Below are 19,326 nucleotides of genomic sequence, written 5' to 3' on the forward strand. Positions count from 1 at the left end.
TTAAGAACTTCAGCATGGCTGATGTGGAGGCCTCCGTCCTGGGCTCATTCCTGCATCCCATCTCCCGACCTCACACCCTCCCTACCCTAAGAGGAGCAGCAGCTTCAATGCTGTATTTCTCATTCTCTTTTATTTAACATGATTTTCTAAGATTCCCTCACATTAAGAATATACATAGGAACACAAAGGTTAGGTCATGGGGTTTAGATGGATGAACTTTCTAAGATAATGCCAAACTATTTTCCAAAGATTACTCTTTATATATTGGAGGCCTTTTAATGGAATCATCAACAGCTTTTACAGATTAATCTGGGCCACTACTGTTTCCCCCTACAATGGACAGATTCTGTCTCCAGGTTAAAAATAAGCAGTCTGGCAAGCCAGGCAGCCCGTCTCCCCGCCTGGACTGGTGGGTCCGGCCGCTGCAGGGCCACTTATCTGGAGCGAGAACAGGACTGACTGGTCACCAGGGGAAAGTACTTCTGAGGTTTTCCAAGCCCAGGGAAAAGGGGAAGGTCCCCCGTGGCAGTCACAGGAACACCGGCTGCCCTGAGACCTTACACACGCAGCACCCCCTGAGGGATACGGGAGGCACTTCCCCAGAACAAAGGCTAAACAAGCATTAGTGTGTCTACTCCAGAGATCAGTCTTCAGCCTCGACTTTAAACTCCAGTGCAGGCCCACACGGTAGGAGTGACTGAGCAAGGCGATCACTGAAGATCCTTTTCCCTTCCACACTTGGGGACAGATTTCCTACTGCTGTTTACATTCGCAACCACATAACTCCTGACAATGTGGCCCAGGGGCCACTCTGACCTGGATCTTGTCTTCTCCAAAGGCCACTGGGCGTCATAAGCCAATTTCCTTTGCTGCCTGCAGGAGGGACAAGAGGGGACAACGAGGCAAGAGCATGTACGATTGCTGGAAGGCTCCACATGAATAAGCAAACACAGGAAGAATGCCCTGGGCACTTCAGGGAGGCTGCGCACTGCTGGTCTGCAGAAAGGATGTATTCCTGGTGACCCTCCAGTGGCTGAGCTATAAACAGTGGCCACCTGGAGTGACAGAAGCCGAGGCCGGGCAAGCCACCAATCTGCCTGGCCTGCGGCGATCATCATCAGGACGGACCCACAGCCATTCAAAGAGGCCATCACTAGATGTGCTCTGAGCAGGTAAACACTTCTAACTGCTTATTAAATCTCGCTAAGCGATCAACCATGCATAGAAGATGAAGATGCAAAGTGCACAGAAAAGAATAAATCCTGCTAAAGGGTTCCCCCTTTTCTGTGTCCTTTAAGAACCGCCCTGAGAAACAGTCAGTCTGGTGGAGTGGGTGCTGCGCGCATTCCCCGTGCATGTCTGCCATAGCAGGGGGACAGGGGAGGCGCCTGCGAGACCAGGAGCTCATGTGAGATGAGATGCTTGTGTGCTCGTGTAGGGGGAGGGTGTCAATGCAACAAGCCATCTCTGGAGCAGCCTGCCTGTGGGGAGGGTCTGAGGAACACCTGAGATTCCCTGGGTGCCCCAGCCAGCCACCCAGACAGCACTGGATACCAGCACCACAGAGCCCTGAATCCGAGGGAGGCATGCCCGGGCTCAGAACAGAGCCAGGTCCTCGGGGCGCCACATGAGGCTCAGTGGCCAACATCCTCCACAGATGTCTGCACGGCACTCGTGGCCCCAAATGCCGCCATGACGCATGGCCACCCATGGGAACACCCTTGTGGATCAGGGTGGAGAATCTGATGCAGGGAGAACTTAAGGAACTCATCCAGGGTCACACGTAAAGTGGAAAAGCCAATTTGATGTCAGGAAGATAAGTGCAGAGTTGACAATCCACAGCTACCTGCTGTCAACCACTCCTGTGTCCCCACAACACAGATACAAGTAAGTGTGTGAGGGTGTGTATGTGCATGTGCACATGGACACGTATACAAAAATCAGAGAGAGAAAAACACATACACACATGCTATTTTATAGGAGGACTCCTGCAAGTCACCAGGGGACTTTAGAGGTGGGGAACTTCAGTCTCTCATGTCAGACACCTATCAGCCTTTCCCGATATCCATGCTGGCAGGATCGGATTTGGTTGAAGTCCTGAGCCCCATTCCCGTGTCTGTGTGCCCAGAGGAGGAGCCGCTGTGCCCAGTGTCATGCTGACAGGTCTGAAGTCCTTGCCAGCAATGGGTTTAAGGTGAGCATATGACCTCACCTCATTAGGGCAGGTAAACGAGGAAGGATGCTCTGGAAAAGCTTTCTCATTCTTAAAAAGAAAAAAAAAAGAAAGTAAGGATGAGGCACCTCTTCAGAACAGGGGCAGCCATCCCCTCCACTGGGGAAACCAGCCAGAGGCTCTGGTCCACAAGCTGAGCACAGTTCAGCAGAGACAGACACTCTGCGGTCACTGACCACATCTTTGAGAATCTGATTAACTGAGCCTGGAGCTCCCCACTTGCAGACTTCTTCCTGTGCGCGTGAACCCGTTTTCATGACTGACTTGACCAGTGTTTGTTACTTGCAGCCAAAGGCACCCTACCAGATACACCTTCCACCCAGGTGACTGTCACATGGACGATACTGTACGGGGGTTCCAGAGGCTCCAGAACAGCGCTCATCACACAAGGTAAAAATTCATCGTCATTTCTCAAAGGCGGCTCGTCAACGCTCTCAGCTTTCCCTCCCGCTGTATGGAGCGCTGACAAGTGACAGGCCTGGTGCCGGGCGGCTACTAACCCCGCGCTCCCGGCAGAACTGCACGCACGCACGTTATGGTGAGAGAGAAATGATCTTGCTTCCACTCCAAGCACAAAATTTCTCCACCAAGTGTAATTCTGTCATATGTGGGCTTTTTTGTTGTTGTTGTTTGTTTTCTGACACTATCAGGAGTCTCTGGCTCTCAGGAGTACGTACCACACAGATATAGCAATCTCTTCCAAATGCAGCAACTTGCTTTCTAAAAAAAACCACCACCGACAAATGCAGCATCCCTGACGATATACCGCTAGGCGCTGTGCTGATCTGTCCCATATATTCCAAGCATTCTGGCTAATCAGCCATTCCATTTCGAGCATCTAAGGTTCTCACTGCTTCTCCAGAGCTCTTTTTGGGCAGCTCCACCCACACACAACATCACTGTTTCCACAGCAACCAGTGAATTTCATAATGAGCAGGACTGGGAAGGAAGAAATCAAGGGCGGGAGGGGAGAAGAGAGACACACACTGAATCATGGGAGGAGTCTGCGAAATCTTAAAGCCGGGCACAGCTCCTAAATGCTTCATGTGTAAATATTAAACATGCAAATAAAATCTATACCTTGGTTTCAATATGCACAGTCAATACCCACACTTCTTAAAGTGAATCTTAAAGTGAAGATTCATACACTTCTTAAAATGAGCTAAAATTACATACAGCCTGAGAACGGTAAGGGAACTATAAACCAAAACGTGTCGACGGTCATTCTCCTCTGTAACCCGGATCCGGAAAACCTGAGCATTTGGGAGGCTTGGCTGGGGACCCTAGGAGAGGAAGACAGAAGACGCAAACAAGAAGTATTTCTTAACTCCAGGCGACACTGACCTCTTTACATCAAGAGGAAGATGTGCCAAATGAAGACCCTCAAGAGTTAAAGGGGTTGGAGAAGCACCAAGATTAAAGGCAAGGTGGTCTCAGCTCCCCCTGGGCTTCGGGTCCTGGGAGCCACACGGGCTGGCTCTGGTCCATCCAAAGCATCACGGGACAGACTTGTGCTCCCGAGAAGCCCAGGACCAGGGACCGCCTGCCCACTCTGGGCTTGCAGACAGCCTACCACAAAGCTCCTGCTAACGCTTACCATCCTCGAAAATCGCTCCGATTTCAAAGGACAATTCCGAGCTGTGTTCTGCTTCACACGGATACACCGCCCGAGCCTTCCGATGGATGACGCTGGAAGGGGAGCACACAGGATACACGCTGAAACGTGCGGAAACGGGAGCGGGAAGCCTCACATTTCCCCCGCCCACTCTGCCCGAACCTCCTGGGTATGTCGGCAGCGGGGCCGCGCCTTCCAAAAAAGAAGTCAGCAGGGACATGAACATCAAACAAACCCATAGCACCTGACTCATAACTGATGGGTTTCAAACTCAAACCTTTCTCGACGGAGCCTCTCTGAAAAGCTTTCCCTGAACCTCTTCAGCTAATTCTCCGCTGCTTGGTGGGATGCCCTTTCCTAGCGCTCAGCATCACTAGGGCCACAAGGCAGGTTTATTTCCACAGCATTTCAGTTTATCTATGAAAGAAAAGCACTGGTGTCTTGAGACGGAAGGTGGGCAGTGACAGGCAGGGGCACAGAGACACGAGTGGCTACAGCCGTACACCGCAGACTCCGATCTGTCTACACTGACAGCCTGCTTCCTTGCCACCCTGGAAGGGGCTCGTTGTCCTCAGCGGGATCTTCTTTATCTGATCCCCTCACTCTTGCTCCCAAGAGGCACATCAGGCTCAGCTTCTCACCAAGTGTCAAAACGTCCTGTGTCCTTGCAGGAAAAGAACACAAGTGGGGAAGGATGGAAACCACGCTACCAGCCAGGTGCACCCAAGCCAGGAGGAAGTAAGACGAGGGGAGGCCACTGATGGGAAGAGGAGCCTCAGCCGGCTGCCCCCGAGGAAGGGCTTGCTAACAGCCAGCACCTCTGGCCCTTTAAGTGGCTGTTAAAAACTGTTTCCAGTGCCCACTTTATCTTCATTGAAAACAAAGCACATGCTTTGTGTTCACGAATAAAAAGTTCTTCAAGGGGGGGAGAGTATAGCTCAAGTGGTAAAGCGCATGCTTAGCATGTACAAGGTCCTGGGTTCAATCCCCAGTACCGCCTCTAAAAGTAAATAAATAAACCTAATTACCTTCCCCCCCCCCAAAGAGGGGGACAAAAAACCTAAAAAAAAAGTTCTTAAAAATAAGCAGTTTCATAAATGCACAACCCACACCAAAAAGATTAGGTTTGAGCAGGTCTCTCGTACGGCAAATTTCCCCTAAGAACGTACTTGCCCTCGAACTACAGCTAAGACAGTCTAAGACAAGGCTGTGAACGCTGCCCACGATGTCCAGGAGGTCGGGAGCACAAACACCTGCTCAGGCTGATCCCGCCCCTCCGTGTGCCACCCCACCATCGATGTCACACTCATACCTGTCAGGTGGCTTGTCCGCTATGGTAGCAGGAAGTGAGGGAGGGAAAGGCGACGGCTTGGGTGAAGGCGGTGTAACAGCCGGGGTGCAGCCTGGTGTGGCTGGAGACTGGGGGTTAAGCCACTGCACTGTGGATGAGCGTGTCTGGCTCGGGCTAAGGGTGGAAGTTTGGAGAACAGGATTAATAGTATAAAGGCCACAGAACACCAAATACATCACACTTCACTCCTAAGTGGTGAGGACGACAGCTCCTTTCTCTCTCTGGATGACCAAGTCCTTTCCATGTCCTTCCAGGTCTGTAGCCCCAAGAGCCACACCCCCAAACTAGAGATGCCTTATTGTACTTCTCCAGGTTTGTGGAGAAGATCTAGTCTCGTCCAACCTGGCGCCACACTGGCTCACTCATTAGGACACCAGAATCCAATGGCCAAAACTAGTTGCTTAGACTTTTGAGATATTCAGGTTTTCTGCTTATAAAGTCACAAGAACCTACAGTCAAGCATATGATCTACAGCTCTAAAAATTCAACACTTACCTTTTAATGTTTAAAGCTCTTTCATCTGGTCATGTACATGTAACAACTCAGAAAAAAAGAATGCCAGTGGGAATCAAGATTCCTCCTGAGTGGACCAAACACTATCGTTTAAGGGCGAAACCAGTGAACAGTAAACTTTTGGTGAGCTTAACATTCATTCCCTAATATTTGCAGATTTTGAAAATAATGTAAGAAGGTCAGTGAACGGACTCATGGAGGGGCCTCTATATGTGTCGATCTGAATTAAATGATTCTTCAGTGATTTCAAAACTGGAGTCCCTACGGTCTTTGAAGCTTGCTTTAAAAGCCACCATGTGGAAAGCTCATTTCATTCCAATACATGTTCAACACACAAGTATCCAATGTTGCTGCACCCAGATGCTCTGCATCTCAAATTCACCCTCTTTGGCTCAAACCAGTTTCCGTGAGCAGCTTCCCTGTCCTTCCACATTCCTGAGCATTATCTTTGATGCTTCTTCTCTAGCAGAACTAACGTCACATCCTGGCCATTTTTACTTCAAAAAGTTCCCAGGGCCTGTCCCTTTGTCTCCCCTCTTATCATTAACAGGAGACTACCCCATTCTCACCACCCATGCCCGTGTTACCCCTGCGGTCTCCCAGCCAAACTGCCAGCCCATTCCTCCAATTCGACCAGCCCAACTGGCCACACTCCAGCCACCTGGGTAAGACCTAGTCTCCCCCATCTGCCCCCCCAAGGACAGATGTATCCCCCACCTGCCCTCCAGGGGCTCCCCCACCTGCCCCAGCAGCCTGGCCACTCTGCCCACAGCTCCACTTCCTGACGGTCCCCTACCCCGTCTCACAGTCCTCCTCCCCTGCTGGCGGTCATCCGTGCTTTCCTCCACTCAGCCCCAGCTGCCTCCCCGGGAAGTACCTCTCCTTTAGCCTCTTGAAGTCACAGACCTTCTCCGAAGACCTGGAGCACCAATAGGTGGGAAGCCAGGTTGGCATGAGTTGTTCTGTGATGCTTTCAGACACTTCTCTTGCCTCTGGGATAAAAGCGGGTGCTTAACTCTTTCCGGAGACCTCACAAAGCCAGGCAGGGTGCTTGGCAGAGAAAGCCTTCAGCAACATCTGAGCAACCAATTCAGATGTTCTCACATGACAACCGGGGTTTGTAAGTCAGGCACATGAACTGTCACTGCATTATCCACTTGATAGGTATTTAGCACACAGAAGGTTTGCTACCCTTTGATCAGAAAAGGTGGAGTGCATTTTAGACACATGATCCTTCGAACAACATATTTATAGCCCCCCTTTGCAGCCATTCATTTGGAAGTCATAAAACCTATTTCATGCCAAGCAAAGAAACCTGTAAATCTCAAAGTGATCTACATCACCAGCAGCAAAGGCACTCAATTCTTTAGCAGAAAACGAACCTGTAACGGTGTCTTACTAATCAGTCAGGGAGAGGAAGGCATGAGTGACGCTCTGACAGGGAATTGAAGACCAGAGCCAGCCCAACCATTGCCATTTTCTCTCCCAGCAATTACTCGAGGTGCTTGGAGGTGGAGGTGGTGGTGGTGGAGGACGAGACGTTTTACCACACTGCCAACAGCCCTTCCTCGTCATGAAGTTAAGTGCTTAAATGACAGCTGTCTACCTGCAGAGAGAGAGGACAGCCACGGGAGGAAGACAAAGCGACAATGTGTGGATTGATCAGGCTCTTTAAAACTAAAGGTCATGAATTTTAGAGCTATTATCTACTTAATCCTCACATCTTTCTTTTAAAAAAAAAGTGTGTGTGTCTGTGTGTTTTAGGGGGTTTTCTATAAAGGGAAAATACCCCTTTTAAAGTGAAAGAATTGTTGGAACAGCAGATGCAGGGGGTAAGGGCTTGTCTGTCCTTAGGCAGGCTTTCTCCAGCCTGTCCCCAAACAGGAACTCAGGGTCAGCTGTCCCAGTCCAGGGTCAAGCTCTCAACACAAGCCTTTTTTGTTTCTTCGTTTGTTTCCCGTGATCTTTTTGTTGTCTTTCAACGTCCAGATGTGCTATGCGACCCCACACTCACTGGTTCTCCAAGAGAGCCCGGCAGACTCCAGCTGAGCCCTAAATTTCTCTATTTGAGCTCCTGGGTTTTCTCACAGCATCTCAGAAGTCCCAGCTCAGGACCTCTCCTTTGGATTTTCGAATCCCATGTGGACACAAACTTTGCAAGCTGGACTGTTCTTTGAGAGGAAGCAAAACCAAGTCTGGAAACAGTCTCTGTGGAGATGAGGCATAAGAAGTCACGTGGAGAACTGAAGTCCCATGAAAGAGGAGACGCGCACAGCCGAAGTTTGGGGAACAGAACAGAGTAGCTGCGTGAAAACAAGAAACTTTTCACCAACATCTGCACTGGGCAGGAGTAGGGGTGAGGCAAGAAGCGGTTAAATAAATGTTCTGAGACCCAAGCAGAATTCTCCCCTTGGCCAGCAGGGGCCAGAGGATGGCATGTCTCACAGGTGTCTCCCGTAAGTAAACCACCCAAATCTTTCTTTTCAACACAGGAAATTGTAAACATGAGCTTCTTTCTATAAACCATCTCCTACTTTTTAGAATTTGGGGTTTACTTTGATTTTTTTGGTAACAAGGATCAAAAATTTTTTCTTAACTATTGAATTCTTTAGAATATAATACTTACATTTTCTCAAAAAGCAGTAGAAGAAAGTATTACTTTTTTAAAATTTTTTTATTGAAGTATAGCTGATTCACAATGTTGTGTTAGTTTCTGGTGGACAGCAAAGTGATTCAGTTACACACACAGATACAGATATTCTTTTTCAGAGTCTTTTCCATCATAGGCTATTACAAGATACTGAATATAGTTCCCTGCGCTCTACAGTAGGCCCTTGCTGTTTACTTGGAAAGTATTACTTTTAAAAGAGAATTTCTGATAGTCTCTTTCTCTTCTTTGATTCAAAGCATTTTAGAGGAACTCTAGGCATTTGGGAAATAACGGCCCATAGCAAAGGTCTAGCAGTTTTGCTCAGCCCAGGCCCTAGGAGAGAATGAGGTCCCAGGGCATCCATGTACGTGATGAATTAACATCTCTTCTCTACATCTAGAATCGTTCCAGCTACCTATGTGCTGGGACACAATTCTCTTTGGGTCTCCGGTGTTTCTGTACTTCTAGTGAGCAGACATACTGGCTGCTTTGGTCCTGGACTGTCTTTTCAAGGATGTTTGTAGAACACAGAGCCTTGGAAGATAAAGTTTGTGTCTTCCCCTAGAGCGAAGAGCAGGCTTGACCACCTGTCATAAAAGATCTGGTTTTCCTGAAATCTGGGTTCCTCTCTTGTAACACTTCACAGACAGGTGTCATCTGGCCCACGGGGCATCCCTCTGTGGGGACCGGGCCTTGAGGAATTCATACTCTGAGGACCACGATAGCAGTGATCAGTACTGTCCTCCGACTCCGACTCGGAGTCCCCCATCTGCTGCCAGCATCCTTGGAATCATGGCAGGCAAATGTGGGAGTCAAATGTCAGGCTTCACAGTTCCTGACATCAGCATCCTTGGGAGCAGGGGAAAACACTTGGGTCCTTTTTTGTATCCTGTGGTTCCGGGGAGAACCCTGGCTAAGAAAGTCTTGAGGTTAACAATCAAAAACGATACATGACCCAAGAAGAAAAAGCTCGTTCACCACCTGCTAGGACATAAAGAAACACTTCGAGCGTCCTCTTCCACCACTTTCCAAATTGGAGCATTTAAAAAACACCCGTTTAGTTCCTTCTTCCTGCTGCCCCTTAACTATGGATTTTTTGATGAGTAGGACTGGCATGGTCACAAACACGGACTTTACTTAATAATGAGCGGCTGACCAGTTACCAAAAAGCACCTACGTGCCGCACATTTCCTGAAAGCCAACTTGTGGTCTGCAAAACTGGAAGCAGAAGTCAACTCTTCCTGAAAAGCTCAAAAACCACATTTGGTAAAAACAGAAACAAATTACAGAGAAGCCCTAGTATCCGTTTCTCTGCTGCCTGTCCAGTTTCACACGCTAACCTGAAGGAATCTCGACTCTTCTCCGTTTTCAGGGCAGAAGAGCCAACACCATCACCACCTTCCTTTGAGAAGAACTCTTTTCCTTCTTGAAGAAAAGAAAGGGAAACAAGAGGGTTTCAGTAAAAACACAAAGCTTTCTTACTGCTAACTCAAACTCATCCTTGAAAAGACATATTGAACGTCTACCGGGCATGTATCCAATTCAAAAAGACACCTGCACCCCAATGTTCACAGCAGCACTATTTACAATAGCCAAGACGTGGAAGCAACCTAAGTGTCCATCGACAGATGACTGGATAAAGAAGTTGTGGCATATTTATATAATGCCATAAAAAAGAATAAAATAATGCCACTTGCAGCAACATGGATGGACCTGGAGAATGTCATTCTAAGTGAAGTAAGCCAGAAAGAGAAAGAAAAATACCATATGATATCGCTGATAATGTGGAATTAAACACACAAAAAAGGATAAACTTATTTACAAAACAGAAACAGACTCACAGACATAGAAAACATACTTACGGTTACCAGCGTGGGAAGGGATAAATTGGGAGTTCGAGATTTGCAGATACTAACTACTATGCATAAAACAGATACACAACAAGTTTATACTACAGAGCACAGGGAACTATATTCAATACCTTGTAGTAACTTGCAGTGAAAAAGAATATGAAAACGAATATATGTGTGTTCATGTATGACTGAAGCATTGTGCTGTACACCAGAAACTGACACAACATTGTAAACTGACTGTATTTCAATAAAAATATTAAAGCCAAAAAGAAAAAGAAAAAGAAAGTGTACTGGGTATTCCTAAGGCAACAGAGGGGGAGGAGCTGGGGAATAGAACACATGTCTGTGAAGGTGATGAGAAGAATTCTCCCCGACAGAAAGAACGTGTGCCTTGGAGAAACAGGTCTGTATCTCCGGGACAGAGCCTGTGGCTTTCACGACAAGAAGGAAGAAACCCTCAAGAACAAGGAATTATGATGGCAGCTGCGGATGTGTCCCCTCTGCAGCTTTTACTTTTCGAAATCTAACAAATCAGCAGTATTGCTGCTTCTGGTTCAAACTGTGACCCAATCTTCTCTAACACCAGACTCCACGCGCCATGCATATTAAAAAAATTTCTGGCAGCAAAAGAGCACAAACATTTCGGAAATGGGGGAGAGGAGTCAGGGCCTTAACTTAAAATTCGGCAACAGCTGCACCCGTCACCCAAGAGCGTCTGCGTCTATAACAAACATTTCTTGCACAGCAGAGACGGGTCAGGCGGTGGGCCGTGCTGGCGATACAAGTCTTGGAGCCCAGAGCAGAATTTAAAATTCGAAGAGAGAAAACATATTAAGAAAAGAAATGCTTCTCTGAAGTGATTAAACCCCCCCAACCAAGATCTTTGACTATGGTTTTCTGATGTCGGCATCAAGTCAGAAGTTTGCACTGGAAGGAAAGATGTTTAAAACCTCATTTGCAAGGTCTCCGAGCAGAAGCTAACACGTTAGTGAAATGATCTCTCATTCCAGCCCGGGAAACATACAGCATAAGTCTAGAACAGCTGTCCTGGGCAAAAGTGTTTGAAAATGTTAATAAAGACAGAAGGAAATATTGTAGATCTGTATATTATGGGAAATCTCTGTTCAAATAAATGCCACTGTTCTTCCTTAAGTGCCACAGAGGGAGAATTCCTCAGCCAGCACACTGCTGGGTCCAAATGAGCACAGGGAGGGGGACGCCAGGGGAGAAGAGCAAAAGCCTGGGTCAGTCACCGTGACCCACAGTGTTCAGTGAGGAGGCCTTTACTGCCCATTAGGAGGGTTCGAAGTGGACCCCGTTCACTCATCATTCACGGTCTGAGAACTACCTGTCAGCCCTGTGCTAGGCCCTGGGGGGACACTCAGGGAACTGTGACATCTGTTTTGCACGAGCTCCCAGTCAGGTGAGAAGACAATGACAGACTGATCGCCACAACACAGGGTGATGATGACGTAGAGAGTTCCCAGGGTCCCGCAGGAGAGCAGAGGAGGGGGCAGCCGACTGTCACGTGGGCACGAGGGAAGGCTTTCTGCCCTGAGCGGATGCTCCCGTGGTCAGAATCATCACCACCTCCCTACCCCTGGGCAGTGCACCACCCTCTCCAGGCTATGCTGTCTCTCCGCATGACACACAAGAAGACCACCACAAAGAGGTGAAGGTGCCTCACTGAGGGTCATGTCGGTCCTGAGCCCTGGTGCAACATGCCTGCAGGGAGCTCACAGCCTTAAGTAACCCCAGGGGCTGGAACAGAACACAAGGGGCCGAATGGAGGTAGGTGGGAGGCAGAGATCCTCCGGGCACAGGACCACTGAATCTGACACTCCCAGACAGGGCAGCTGAAGGGTTTTATTACACAAATTGTAAGTGCATGAAATGCTGCCACTCTCAGAGACGACTGGCTTGTGAAGACAGCTCTGGCCGCGTGCCCATTTGCAGTTCCTGAATCTCCCTAAGCTTGTTCCTTTTTTTTTGTTTTAAAAGGGGGGGAGGGGGAGGTCACTTCTCACTCACAAAGGCTGGGGCACAGATGGCATTATTAGCCCCCACTGAGGGTCCACAACTGAAACCTGGGCAAGCTGCAATCTCCTTGGTCTCAGTTTCCTGAAAAGTGAAAGCACTGGTTAGTCGGCTGGGTGGCTGTGAGATGCGAACGACATGACAGCTGTAAAGCACACAGCAGTGAGTGGAGAAGGGAGAACCCAGTCACGACGCCCTCATTCCGAGCATCAGCTGTTGCCGCCTCTGCCTTCCAGGCATACGCCATCACTGACGACCGAATCGCTTCCTTTACCAAAAGACAACAAACGATGTCAAAACGGGGAAAACCACAGATATTAGGTAAATGTCACCATTTAAAAAAATTGTTAAATACAATGGGATCTTGTGGACTGGATCCTGGAACAAAAAGGACATGAGTGGAATCAGTGAAATCCAAATAAAGTCTGTATTTAATAGTATCATAACAGTGTGAATTCCTCATTTTTAACCAAAGCACCACGGTTCTGTGTAAGATATTAACAGTAGGGGAAGCTGGGTGAAGGGTCTAAGGCGGACTCTCTCTACTATCTTTGTAAACTTTCTGTAAATCTACAACTATTCTGAAATAAAATTTTTATCTTAAACCACAGGTTGTAAAAAGAATGACCCCAAATAAACTTTTTATTCATTGAAATACTAAAGGCCTTTTGAAATTATGATTACACACTTGAAGACATCCAAAAACCATAAGCAAAACTTTTGGTTGGTTCAGTGACATGAGAAGATATGTAACAGTTACTTTTAAAAGTCACCTGAACAGCCCACCTAAAACACGGCAATTAATCACACTGGTTGAAACCAGGGTTTAAGAGACGTGGGCTTCTCCGAAAAGATCAGTTTCATTTACAGACTAGATCGAGGGCAGCAAACTTTTTCTGTAAAGGGCCAGACAGCAAATACTCCCGGGTTTGCAGGCTGCAGGTCTCGCAAATGCTTAACCATCACAGCAGCACAAAAGCTGTCACCGACAAAATGTAAATCACTGGGTAGCTGGGTTCCAGCAAAGCTTGACTGATGATCACAGGCAGCCGCTGGCTGATCCCTGGAGCAGATGGACCAGATGAGAATCCACCTTGTAGTGGAGAGCTGTGGGAGATGAAGACAATGACGGCAGACGCCCTGGTGCTTGAGAAGCCTGCTCTCCTCCATCTTCCCTGCTCTACAGCACGGGGCTCCCGTGCGTGCCAGACACCAGTCGGCAAGCACCCAGGACGTTCCTGCAGCAGCAGCTCTCCTCCCCAGCTGCTCGTGGTCACCTCCATGCAGGAGGGAGGCAGTCAATACATCAACCCAGCACAGAAAAGCAACAGCTCGATCACCCTTGAGAAAAGCCCCTTCTGCAGGAAGTGGGCAGGGAGAGGGGGAAGGGCACCGATGGAAATCCCTCGAGCACAGATAAATAAGACAAAGCCTTCTGGGGCTGGACACGGCCACCCTGGACTCTCATTCCCCCAATGCGGGATGCCAAGGTTGCCGGGGGCAGCATCATCCTATCACCCCAGATCTTACAAAGTTCACTCCCAGCTTGATCATTTTCTTGGGTTTTGCCATGAAAGAAATCTCAGAATTACATCTCTGGCCAATCTTTCACTGAGCGTGTTCCTTGAATTCCATTTCTCTTCCTCCCAGATGATCACTATGGAATCAGGTACGAGGGCTGGATGGGAGCTTGCTCGCTGAACAGAAAAGGAGCTATCGCTTCCTTTCAGAAAATTGTGGGGCTTTACAGGTCTCAGCAGGGTCACTGACAGGGATGTCTCTACCAGCTCGATTCATTTGTGGAAAACAGCCACAAAACAGGGGCTCCAAAGCACAGCTCAAAAGGGGTACAACACTACTCTGCCAAGAAAGCCCTCTGGTCACCCCCCCCCGGGTGTTTTGCAGGTTACCGACGCCATCGTGCAGGTGACAGGTGAGCTCCCCTCACCGCTCAGAATACTTTACAGAGGCGGCTGGGTCCCTGTGGGAAGCCCATGCCTTGGTCATGCGATACCCAAGGGCCCTGTTCTCAGAGGCTTCTCCACGGGAGGCACTGACAGAGCCAGGCGCCCTGAGCCCTCCCGGAAGAACTACTGTAACTGCTGGAAACGACACAACTTCAGGTCAATATCTGAGGCTTCTCTGGGACAAGCGAGGTTAATTCCCTGCATCATTTAGTGAGGAGATCACATAACTGGTGAACCAGGAAGTCAGGTCAAGCTGAACTAAGAGCATCAAATTACGTTCTCAGAGGAAAGGAAGAGGCAAGCAGGTGGCCGCCTAGGGCCCCCTGGGGAGCCGTGACTGGGCTTTATTACATGTGGTACCTTGAACACAACAACTCCAAGGGGCTCTTATTCCCCCTTTACAGATAATCTTGCTAAGCCTTGGTTTGCTCCAGCCATTTGTGTAAGGCCTCCAAAGCTTTAAGAACCAGAATAAGGATGTAACGCTCGGTGTGACTCGAAAGGCAGTGCTTTCCCGTTCTACCTCATGGTCCTCCGACTTACGGAAAGCACACGGGGTCCCTGCCTGCATTTTAATGCTGAGACACAGCCAACCAGTCTACGCACAGCCAGCGACAAATTACGACAGAAATCCATGAAATAAAAAGAAAAAGAAAAACAAAACAACAAGGATTGTTTTGCTTTCTTTGCTTTTTTTCTTTTTTTTTTGAGTCTTAAAGCAGTAGAAAAGCTATTACCAAAATTCAGACATGTGTCTTTCTTTTGGGAAGTCAACTTTTCATCACAGGCCTTAAAAGTTACAGGAACGATCGACAATCTGGCGTGAAAATAAAACCTCCGCATCTCAGAACCTGTAGTTCACAGTACAGCAAAGAAAGACGTGAATTAGGCCCCACGCAAGTGCCAAGTGCACAATACAAATACCAAAAATACCCCAGCAAGACACAAGGGGCAGGTATGGAAGGCTGGGAAGATGCGAGGTAGTCGGTGCAGCAAAATTCCTATAAAAGTTGGAGAGAAGAGTGAAGAAAACACACAGAACTAAAGTCATCCCCCCTAAAATGCATGTGACTAGGCTGATGGTCGACGGCCAAGTATGTGGGCCCTGAGCTTTCCTGGATATCATGTTACTCATAAAAAGATTATGGAAGCTGCCCTGTTGCAAAATATCAAATTTCCAAGCTTCTCACTCTGGTGCAGGGGGCGATGGCCTCCTCCTCAAATCACCGCCAGAGGTGCTGGATGATGAATGTGCAGCAATTCCGATTCAAGTGTTTATTCCCCGTAGATAATTATAAACCACAGCCACCTGACTTAGCACAGGGTCAGCACTCCTTCATCAAAACAGGGGCAGCAGCCAGCCGATAGCCGCTGGCATCTCCCTGGGTCTCAGAATCGGGCGGAAGCTACAACTTGATGAGGTTCCCACATGCGACCAGACAATTTCAGTAACGACAGTAAAACAGATCTAAGGGAACCACAGATCACAGGGGCAGACAGATCAGGGTCAGGCTCCACCTGTACCCTTTACTGTTGTGGCCTGGGGCAATTTTCCTACCTCTCTGAGCCTCCGTTTCCCTATCTTTAAAAATGAGTCTATCTCTGGGGGAGGGTATAGCTGAGTGGTAGATCGCATGCTTACTTAGCATGCACAAGGTTCTGGGTTCAATTCCAGTACTGCCATTAAAAAAAAAAAAAACAGAGTATATCTCTATTCCACTGGCTTTGACATGAGGACTAACATGAAATGTTTATCAAGCAGCTACAATGAAATGAGGTGGCCCCCAACAGCTAACACACAGTTATCAAGATTTCTCCACAGCCTCTAATCACCAGCCACCGCTGAAGCCAAAGCTTCTGCTCTAAGTCCCAGCCCCCAGCAGGTCCAGAAGGGGCTGACCTCCGAGCAGAACCCCCGGGGCTGCCGGGGCTCCCAGCACGGCGACGCGCTCCGCCTGCTCACCTGCCCCGGGCTTCCTGACACTTGGGCTATTTTAGACCTCAGTCTTTCTGAACCCACCAGGGACTCTTCTGCTCACTGAGGATGGGAGAGGGGACTGGCCTCCAGTTTACAGCACCCAGCACCAGAGGGTACATCCACCCATGTGACAGCACAAGCTCTACCAAGACCCTGGTCCACGGAACCCACCACTTTCCATAACCAGCGCGCATCTACAGCGAAACAGAGGAGGAGAGGCGCTCTCCCCCTTCCTTAGGTTGTGATCTCCTGACTCGCCAATAAAGACGCTGGGAATTTCTGTGATGGATAATTCACTTTGGTGGTGGGGGGGTTAAATACCACCCTCTCCTGATCTCTTTTTAAATTTACATAGCTTTTCCTCCCTTGTTAGAAAAGCCGTATGTCTTAGTCAAGTTAGCAAAAAAGCAGATATGCAAAACCCAGAACTTTGAAAAGATAAATTCCCTATTTTCTTTGCAAACCATCATCATAAGAAGACAGATACAGATTAAAGACATCAACTCCTAGGGTGGACTGACTGGCCCTGGCAGGGTCAGGAGCAGTAAAGTCAAGCAGCGATGGGGTTAAGGAAGCCCTCCCTGAAGGGGTGGAGGAGAGGTCAACAGGGAAGAGAGAGGAAGGGAAGAGGTGAAGACAACGCTGGCCTACGTACAACTGCTACCTTATCATTTCTGGGTGTGCGCCCAATTTCAGCAAAATCTTAAGATGATGATTTTTCTGAACTTCAGACAAATCACTTCTGGTTTGCTGTGAGACACAAATCAAATGTAAGGCATACTCTGATATCTCCCCACAAAATTCATCAACTCCTGAGAAAAGCAATCGTGGAACCAAGAGTCCAATAATTTCCAATGCCAAGTAGTTGTCTCTGGGGAACCTCTATTTGTTTGCCCAGCTCAGAGGACATTATTTCATAGACAAGAATAAAAACAGTCAACAGTGAGGGCACACGGAGTCTGTGGATGACACGCACAAGGCTGTAAGTGGGCGTGGGAGTCTGCTGTCTAATGACTTCAAGCAACTAGCATCACGTCTGGGTAGCCACGAAGCTCTGCCACGCAACAGCGGCTCAGGGGAGCCCCTGGGAGCATCTTCACATTCAGGATAAACTAAGCCACGCCTCTCACGGGGTGGGAGAGAAGGACTGTTGCCCCCTGGCCTGCCAGAGCTCAGACTGAGTTACAGCTCAGGGTCCCAGCACTCCCAGCTACCATCTTGAATGTGGGCATGTGCCAGCTTTTCATCTGAAATCCGTAGAGGACACAGATAGCAATGTCTGCTATCTCTTACAAGAGACTTTCTTTTGTGGCAGGGAACTGGAGGGGAAAAAAAGTGCTTGTCAAGGACTTGCTCCATCATTTAAAAATCGAAGAGAAACCTCCTTTGTTGGGAAAAAGAATGACTTTGGAACATGTGAAATACCTTGACCTATGATGTAATGTCCTCTAAGGAGACTGAGCCAGCAATTTTTCACTGGCAATGAAGTCGCCCATCACCTCACTGAGTGTACAGGTCGTAACAGCTCCAGACTGACTGACTGCAATAAATAAGACCCACAAGTCATAAACACCAGCGGAAACCCAAGAAATGCAACTCTGCTGTATTGTTTTCTACCTGTCAGAGGCCACAGCTGTATTTTACACACTGCCTGTATCAGAATCTCAGCTGCCATAGGTTTTCCTCTGTAAGTTTGCTTCCCGGTGGCTGGGATCACGGCATTTCTGTAGGACAGAGCTACTGGGGTCCTAGGTGATCCGTATACATTTGGTCTTCATTTTTCAGGATTAAGGCAAATGTGAATTTTGGAACAGAGGGTCGCCGCTCTAGATTAAAACCAGGCAGTCCAGGCAAGGCCTCGTTGTTTAAGGCTCTGAGCAGCGTGTCAATGACCTTGGCAGCAGCTTTGGTTTTATTCGATTTATTCAGATGCTACCATAATCAATACTGTGCAGCTGGCATGCAGAAATGATAGATTAAAAAAGAAAGAAACGAAAAGGAAAGCAAAGCACACGACGAGAACTAAATGTGCAAATGCTAAGGACCTTTTTTTTTTAATGCTATAAAGAGAAAATGGTGAGATTAATTCTGTGAAATTCCTTGGGGAAGGGTTTTTAATCTTTATAAAGAAGGAGGAAGATGGATCAGAAACCAAACATGGCTGCCTAAGAGACACTCAGTGACACACAGAAAGAAATGAGATTTCCAGCGGGAAAGGATTTTTACAAATACATAATCATTAAAATAGGAAATAAAATATGTATTCATAACTATGTCAAGTATCACTATAAAGTTCAAAGGGTGTAAGAAATTCCCATCATCAAAAATTTTACGGTCAATCTTGGGGTGAGAGAAAAATTAAATAGGGTTATGGAACTCGTGTCGGTGTGCCCCTCCCAGGGGTGGTATTAGGAGGCGGGGCCTTCGGGGGGGAACCAGGATTAGGTGAGGTCGTGAGAGTGGAAGCCTCAGGAATGCGGTGAGTGTCCTCCTAAGAGCCACCAGAGAGCCTGCTTCCTCCCTCTGCTCTCCATCACCTGAGGATACAGGGGGATGTCAGCAAGTCTGCGAACCAGAAGCAGACTCCTACCGGACCCTAGCCAGGCTGACACCCTGATCTTGGACTGCTGGCCTCCAAAACTGTGGGAAACAAATTCCTGTGGTTCACAAGCCCCTCCATCAAAGTACTGTTGTGACAGCAGCCGGAACTAAATAAGATAGATAAGCAGGCAGATGGAGGTGCTGACGTAGATCCCTAGATACACATCCACACTACTGCTACCAGATAATGACACATGGTAAGTACTCACTAATAATGGGAGGGATTCGTTTCCTAGCATCAGGGATTGGCTATAGACAGAGAAGGGTGTTATTTACAATCCTCCTGTAGATCAGAGCAAGAGAGGGGGCTTCCTGGAAGTGAAAACTAAATTAAGCCCTGAAGACAAGTCAGGATTATCTTAAGCAAATAGGAAGGGAGACACTTCAGGCAGAGGGAGTCCAAGTCTGCAGGAGGCACACAGGGGCTGCTTGAGGACCACACACACACACTATCCCAGGAAGAGAAAGGCAGGGGAGTGGGGAGCACTAACTCTTCCACGCACACTCCTCAGAGAAGCTGTTTACAGC

General features: G+C 48.2%; 1 protein-coding gene across 16 annotated transcripts in view; it reads right to left on the bottom strand.

Moving 5' to 3' along the window:
- ARHGAP10 (Rho GTPase activating protein 10) overlaps window positions 1-19,326 on the bottom strand; it is a 301,281-nt gene that overhangs the window by 18,154 nt on the left and 263,801 nt on the right. For all 16 annotated transcript variants that reach the window (XM_072975997.1, XM_072976004.1, XM_072975925.1 and 13 more), the window contains 2 exons: window positions 5,161-5,313; window positions 3,831-3,922 (listed from right to left, as the gene is read on the bottom strand). In XM_072975997.1, the coding sequence (XP_072832098.1) occupies window positions 3,831-3,922; window positions 5,161-5,313 (245 nt within the window). The remainder of the gene's footprint in view (window positions 1-3,830; window positions 3,923-5,160; window positions 5,314-19,326) is intronic.

This window comes from Vicugna pacos, chromosome 2 (assembly GCF_048564905.1).
Source record: "Vicugna pacos chromosome 2, VicPac4, whole genome shotgun sequence".
NCBI classification, from domain to species: domain Eukaryota; kingdom Metazoa; phylum Chordata; class Mammalia; order Artiodactyla; family Camelidae; genus Vicugna; species Vicugna pacos.